At 34.7% G+C, this 8211-nt stretch overlaps 1 protein-coding gene across 1 annotated transcript; it reads right to left on the minus strand.

Annotated features, from left to right (window-relative positions):
• Positions 1–246: 246 nt before the first annotated feature.
• On the minus strand, positions 247–7375 carry LOC132296037 (protein BONZAI 3-like). Its single transcript, XM_059794283.1, has 12 exons — positions 7307–7375; positions 6070–6126; positions 4744–4923; positions 4500–4652; positions 4135–4196; positions 3881–3977; positions 3681–3795; positions 3503–3579; positions 3003–3137; positions 986–1150; positions 786–899; positions 247–621 (listed from the first exon to the last, which is right to left on the minus strand). The coding sequence occupies exons 1-12, from the start codon at positions 7373–7375 to the stop codon at positions 505–507; spliced, it is 1341 nt and encodes a 446-aa protein (XP_059650266.1). The 3' UTR covers positions 247–504.
• Positions 7376–8211: the final 836 nt, after the last annotated feature.

Here is an 8211-nt window from a genome sequence, read left to right on the forward strand (position 1 = left end):
AAACCAATCTCTCAACTGTTGGGAAAACTTATTTCTCAATTCCAATCATGCACGAATCATATCTCCTAATCCATCTTCACACGAGCTTCTTCCAGGTTGAACAACCAAAACGCTCGAAGCATCAAAGGTGGCTGGCTGGGACAAGCCAAGCTTGAAGCAACTAATCTCAGCTGAACCAGTAATCTGCTCCTAACGTAACAAATGTATTCATTAAAGTAAGATTGTAACAGAAATACCCAATGAATATCAAAATTCGATCTTGAACCCCTCACAACTGCACTTTTTGGTATTAATAACCAAGACCACCTTTGAATCCACCTTCAACTTGAGCTTCATTAACAGGCAAGCTAAGAAGCTTAAAGCATCAAAGAAGGTTGACAAGAATACAGTAGATACACATACACTAGAAAATAGGAACATGAAAAGAACAATTATGTTTTAGAATTGCATATGAGGAACAAGAAAAATCTGACCGAAATGTCTAACATCTTTAAAATTTGTAAGCTAAACAAAGATGAACTCACTATGCACATCACGCATCGGAACAAATTGTACAATGTCTCGTGTAGCTATCCTTCCCGTGGAACTCTCTAATCTTTGCCCACCATCGGCATCTAGGATCTGCGTGATAAACAAGAATTATGTCACATACCAATTTTAACACAGAGGTTTGTAAACTGATAACATCCAACACCAACAATGAAAGGATTTTTAGTGCTATTATGCTAATAAAAGTGAATTAATTGAAGGCCAAATCTGAATACAAAAAATTAAGGAGATACTACCTCCATTTTTTCAAAATCTGCACCACCAACTCCAACAATAAGAATTGAAAGCGGTAGGTCAGATGCTCTCACTAAAGCATCTTTAGTTTCCTGAAGATCAGTAAGGACTCCATCCTACAAAAGTATGAAATTATTTTATTACAAAAATAAAAAATAGAAAGAACAAGAAAGAAGCAAATATTTGTCGTTTGATTCACTACCGTTATAATCAGCAAGACAAAGTACTTGCTCTTGTTGTATGAGAGGGAATGCCCAGCAATTTCTGCAGCCTTGTTGATAACCGGACCAAATAAGGTGGGTCCAGCAAGAGCAACATTGTGCAGAGCACCTGAATAAGCAGCCATTATACCTTCCACTCCTTCAACCTGTAACATGAAGGGAAATTGACCATCACACCATGTAAAAGATGCAAGGAACCAGACTTATATGGTTATTCATCAATGATGGCAGCATCACCACCCACATACACCTGTCGCCGGGATGAAAATATGATGTTTAAGGCAGCATACTGCTCAAAAAATCAAGCTTGTCTTTCCACATGGTCTGATATCTTTTATACATAAACTACGATAAATCTGAGACTAACAACAGATTAGGCTAAACAACTTTCAGCACTGATATTTGTAACCTACAGGTATCTTAACTGTGTTTCTAACAGAATGAAAGATTCCTTCTTACCACCAAGTTGAAAGATGGCACACCTTGCATTTAGAAACAAGACAAGGTGCGCATAAAACAAGAACTAAAAGTGTAAATTACTTTGACCTCCCTTGAGGTTTGGGTAAGAAAATATCAGATGAAAGTTTTATAATAAATATCTGACACCGCCAGAATTAACCACTGTCAAGTCTTTAACGTTTGCTGTGAATTTACAAAATTGTCCCTGTATAATACACTGATATTTAACCATTAAAGCTGATGTAAGCAAATTATTGTATTTTTACCATTTTGCCCCTCTGCTATGTATTGTCGCATCAAAAGTTTTCTCATCTAAACACTCATTCTCTTTCTCATACTCGAGCACGTTCTCTATCTCTCTCTCTCTCTCCACCCATATTCCAAACATATCGCTCTTCCATCACAAATCTTGATCTCTCCATATTCCTTTATCACCCCAAACTACCACTTTGAAGATATCTCAAACACTCTGGCAAACCAAGTTTTGAGAACCATGAAATTTGATTCCGTGTGATCTTAAAGATATGTATTGCATTTCTAATGAAAACCACAAAGATCTAAAGAGTTTGGTGACCGTGAAGGTTGTGAGGTAGAGTTGGCATATCTCTCTCTTCAATGTTTCTTCATATACTCAGTTATATTTTTAGAATCAGATCATGAGTCACTTATTCGGTTTGTTCTGTTTTCCAATTTCCAAACTTGACCTTGAAGTTCCGTTACTTGTATGAGTCCTTAGATATTCACTTATGTTTGAATATTAATTTATTAGCTTTTTGATTTTCCTCTTTGATCTCATATTTGTTTGTTTTTTGTTTCTTTTTCTATTTCTAGCTCCAATTTGAGCTGAAAGTTCTGCTTCCAACCACGTGTGGATTGAATATTATTTGGTTCACAAGAAATGGGTATTTTGTTCAAGGCATTTTTTTTAAGTGTATATTACTACAACAACCAATAAAACATAGATCAACCAATCCAATCTCATATAGACTAACAGTCACAATAGCAACCAGAACATGAGAGAAAGAGAGAGAGAGAGAGGGAGAGACAGAGAGAGAATGAAATATTGGGCACTAGCTGGAGAGAAGCTCTTAACAAGAAGATGTGCTCTATAGATGGAGAGAGCAACTTCGTGTTTAGAGAGCGAGGAGGCCACTTATCCTACAACCAAAGAGAGAGAAAATGAGATAAAAGCTGGATGTTAAAATAATGAAATGGGTCTCAACCAATAAGGGTCTTATTGTCCAAAGAGAAGGGTTATATTTGTCCTTCCATAATTTTTGAAAGGTTAGTTATGTCATTTTGTTTACAATACGGGTAGTTTTGGACTTTCACTTAAAATTGTCTAACGGCCCTAACGATTACTTCACTGGCAAAGGAGGTCAAAGTATTTTTAGAAATCTTTAGGGCAGGTTGACCATATATTTTTTAAAAGTTTCATCTGACATTGATAAGCCTAAACCTCAGGGAAAATCAAGGTAATTACCCAAATTAAAAACAAGTAAAGTAGGATGTCTTTTCCATCCCTTGCAATATATTTACCTCAAAGCCACCTGTACCACTCAAGTTAAAACAATGAGATACTGAACCATCAAACGTCCTTCCTCCAAAGCCCCAAGCAGGAAAGCGCCTATCAGAATCATAGAATTGTATGACCTCGCCAACCTCCGTTATAGCCTGCGAGGAGTTAAGTCATTAAATTAAGCACTCACTTTAACAGCCACTTTCATAGAATCCGCAGTTCATAACCACATCGATAGGTCAAATCAATGTAATCAACAGATAAAACAAGTTTATGAGTCTGCATTCCCATGGGAGCAGTCGAGGGTATCTGACTTAATGGTAGGTTCTTTAGCCCCTATAAGTTAGAACAAATTTTAAAAATTATTCTTGAAGCATAGACACTTCCAGAATTTAAGAACACCACAGGTGGAAACTCAAGGGTATCTGACTTAATGGTAGGCTCATAAGCCCCAATATAAACAATTGAAGATTTTTTAAATTATTTTTGAAGCTATAGATACTTCCAAATTTGACCTTACCTGCTGGTAAGCATTCAACCGGCCTGAAGGATCAATGTAGTGCAAAGAACTTACACTGCGAGGATTTCCATTTGAAGCTGGAAAAAAATTCAAATTCAATTCATGGGCCAAACAACTGTATATACAATACAAATTTGACTAGAATAGTATAGCTTTTTTAAATGTTGAGGTCTATTACCGGTAAAATCAACAGCAACCATAAAGTTAAGTTCAAAGCCACTAGAAATGTAATCGATAAAACTGTGCAGTTCCTTTTCAACAAAGCCATCAACAAAAAGTTGACCCTTCAGAACCTACAGAAGATAAGCACAGTGACGGTTCAGACATGACAGACATACAACAAGTGGCTAAAATCCTTTTCAAGTACAAAATAAATACCTTTTCATGACCCTGGCGAGCAGATGGTATGATAAAATTTGCACCAATCTTTTCTTTGTGAAGTTTTTCAAGGTCCGTCACTGATTTCTGCATTTTACTGATGAACTGCAGTGTCAATATAATGAGCAATAAAAGAAAAAATAAATTCTGAAAAAATAATAATAAAACAAGCAAAAAGGCAAAGGAAAAAAAAAAAAAAAAAAAAAAAAGAAAAGAAGAAAGGAATTGGAAAGACGAATAAATTGAACAATTACCCGATCAGTACATGATTGCCACTGCTATTGAAATCAAAGCACTCAATAACTAATGGATTATCCTGCACCAAAGAGATATTTTTTTTGGTAAACAACCGATAAAATAAATAAATAATAGCAACCTGTAGTTGTATCCATCTCAAAATGTAAATTAACAAATCTGGATCAAGGGACAAAATGTTCTAATTAGGAGATAAAATAATTATGTCCCTTCAGTTACATTTCCAATGGTGACTATGCCTTCAAAAATGCAAAATTGTAAGAGCCTTTATGTTAAATTAGCTCAAACATAAATCATTGCCACAAAAACATGAGACAACCACAAATATCATAAACAAAGCTTAATCCATTCCAGATCTAATCACAAGAATTGACAAACTTGCCTTGCTCCCAAATTGCTGCATTGTGAGACATAGAGGCTTCCAAATTGGATTCAAGTTGTTATTCACGACTTCTGTCTTGCAAATTGGAACGGTAATACCAGTCTCAACAATCCTAGATACTCTCAAGAAAGGATCCTGAAAGCAGTAAGGAAGAAAAATATCTAAGGGCTAAAAATTCCACAAGTAACTAAAAGCTCCATAATGATATATGCTTCCAAATACATACACTTTTGGAAAATAGGTCCTTGTTATCCAAGTTGGAACAATGGAATGTCATCTCTACAGCATTTCTTGAACCGGCAGTTTCCTCTGCATGGACAATTAGTGTCCCCAAGTTTTTCAGACCACTCTGCCCATTTTTATTGTGAAGGCGAAGGGTCAAACTCCGACTTTGTTTAGTCAATATCTGTCGAGTTAAAAAAGGAGAAAGAGAAGTAAACATTTAAGAATATTTCAACATAAAAATAAAGAACTTCCCAAACAACTATTTCAGATTATAATAACTACAGAACAAGCCTCATTTAAGAAAGAGATATAGAAGCACTATTCTGAAAAGCCATCCTGCAGTGAAGAAATCTATTGCACAGTTTTCAATACATGCACATATTCAACTAGGGGGAAGCCACAAGTGGGTCCCGCCAGAAAAGAATTGTCCAAATATGTTGCGCTTGTAATAGGAGTTCCACACATTGCTCAAATTTGAGTTCCTTGAGTGGATCAAACCAAAATTTGGTCTGGACTTTCACAAAACTTGAATCCACATTTTGACGCATGTCATGGGACCCAAGGCAAACAACCAACACAAGAAAACAAACTCCAACAAGGGGCCAGTAGAATGCAGTGAGACACGTGTTGTGAAATATGTAGCAATGTAGTCAAAGGAACAGTCCATGGACAAAGCTAATGAGGACATGTGTTCAAGTCCCATACGCATCTACTTTTCACAGATTTCCCGCCAACTTGGAACTGTTGGGTATGCTTATACATGTCCAAATTTTGTCACTTTGACACTGTTAATATAGAGTGAAGAAGAATGCCAGGGTAATTATCGATGGCTAATATATGCAAGTGCTTGCATATGAACAATAATTCTATGGTTAATATTGTTTAATTGCATAGATGGAAAGTTTCTCTAATAATTAAAACACACAGTTTTCTCAAATGTACAGTAAAGGCAAGCAGTTGAACTATTTCCCAAACAACAAAATCCAATGATTTTTAAGACTTCGGCATATACGATGAACACATATTTTGACACACACATGGTTCAAACCAAACATATCCTGTGATACAAAACGGACCAGATATTCTGACTAGTTGCTCAGTTATATGATGCTGCTCAACCAAAGAGGTCAAGGAATAGCTGTTCCCTTTTTCTTTTATTTTTTTAATTGAAAAAGCTATTGCAACATTTCGTTATATAATTTTTCAAACTGCCCCACTTATGTAATATATGGAGCAAACTCAATGAAATAGCAGACAAAAGAGCTTGAAAAGCGTGCAACATCATTATTGAATTCGATTATGCCCCAGTGAATACAAGGAATCTTACCTCAGATACTACACAACTGGCTTCGCCAAGAAATTCTTGTTCATTCAACTTCAGCATCTGCAATGTAACAAAATGGAAAAACTTTATCATTTGCAAACTTTTTGTTTACCTATGATAATCAAAAGTTGCTATTAGGTACTATTTGCGGTGGGATGATGAATTGTGCCCAAACACCTTTGAAATACATAATGTTAACCCATATTGTGGATCATATGATCACACACCCAATCCTTTGTTGACTTGTTTGAAGAAAATTAAGTTTTGGGAATAAAGTCCACCAAAAGCAAGGTTGTAAAATCGAAATTGTTTGTTGAATCAATTGGTAGGTCTTTAGGATCGGATTGAGGATAAAAAATATTCTATAAATAAAAATAATAAATGATAATAATATTTTTGTGGCTTAATAATTCTTAAAAGGTCAACATTTAAAAGCCTAAAACTCTTGAAAGAACATAAAGAAAATTAAAATAAATATTTCAAGAAGATAAATTTCCAAAAACTCTCTCCAAGAAAATGGTTAATGTTGAAGCACATTAACCATTGCACCATTAATATATATATCACAAAAAATTAATTTAGACATATGATATCACTGTGACAATATTATTTGAAAATGTAATATAAAAAAAAGTTCATGAATCATCATTTATCCATCCGAGGTCATACCCGGCATGAAGATACTGAATTTATATGTGAAATATATTCTACTTTAAATACTCAGGCCACTTGACCATAAAAAGGTACAGTAGAAGAGGCAACAATAAAGAAATGAGCAAAATAAAATCACTAAGATCTGTTTTGATACGATATTGAATGGTTCGAAGAAAAGTTAGTTCTAGAGTGGAAGGAAATCAAGGTCGATGGCCTGAACCAACGTTTTTAAAGCAAACTTTAGTCCCTCTGTGTGCAAATATCATAGCAAAACAACAACCAAAAGAAAAAGTAAAAGAAAAAAGAAGAAAGAAAAAAGAAAAAAGTCGAACTCATACTAGTCAAAATAAGGAATTATACTACCAAATTAGTAGCTAAAGCAGTTGACTACTCTGCAATTTTTGTGATGACTGTCTACTCAAGACATGTGAATTGAGTCCTGATCTTCGTTTCATAATTTTATTTAGGTCTCAAAATCTCATAAAAATAAAAAATGAAACAACATAAAAAAATAAAAACTAAATAGATAAATAAAAGAAAAGCTCCATACGTTTCCCTGGTTCAAAATTTCTTGCACCTAACTCACAGCTAACACACATGTAAGACGTAAGATACATTCCACAACAAGGCAAACAAGTTGAATTCTGGCACCCATAACTTTGTCTAAGTCACGTAAGAAACCACCAACTGGGCATAAATAACAGATCTATTGTTATGTACTATTTAAATTTCAATATCAGTAAGTTGCACATACAGTAGCTTACTAGCATCTCATACTGTCTAGTATGATGTTAGACAACACACATCTTAGATTTTTAAAAACTGAATACTCTTATCCATTTTCATCAGAATTCTAAATCCAAACCAAAAGCAGTAGAAACTGCATCAGTTCATAAATATTACCATAATTACTTTTTGGGTGAATATTAATTCTCTCTCTATTCTCCAACATTGGTATATTCTTTAGGAATTGGCAAATGTAAAATAAATGTCAGCTACATAGTGAGGATTATTGAATTCAAATCCAAGTACTAAATGACCTGAGAAAGTGAAATCATAATGTACCTTCACTGGTAAATTGTGGTATTTCGTATCCACATCGTACACACGAAAGCTGAAAAAACAAAATGGGAATCATGTGAAATAAATTCTCAAGGCCAAGAAAGGTCTACCAGATATAGTGAACAAGAGAAATCCACACAAGGATGTTGAAAAATACGACATGCTTACATCAGAGGCTGAACAATCTCAAACTGATACGAAACATTAATTTTTCCGATCCAAGCAGGATCCAAATTGTTCATTATCACTTCCGTACGGCCAATTTCCTCTAAGGTTCCATCTCTTTTCTTTTCATATACTACTGCCATAGGATCACTCTGCAATGAAAAAAAAAAAAAAAAATTCAAGGTCAAGCCATATAATGACAATTTTGGTGGAATTCCTTAGTACATATCAGAGAGTATATATCTATCTACCAAGCCAAGTGGC

This window comes from Cornus florida, unplaced genomic scaffold (genome assembly GCF_030987335.1).
Source record: "Cornus florida cultivar Cherokee Brave unplaced genomic scaffold, ASM3098733v1 CherokeeBrave_3.0.0_Hap2_Chr02, whole genome shotgun sequence".
In the NCBI taxonomy this organism is placed as follows: Eukaryota; Viridiplantae; Streptophyta; class Magnoliopsida; order Cornales; family Cornaceae; genus Cornus; species Cornus florida.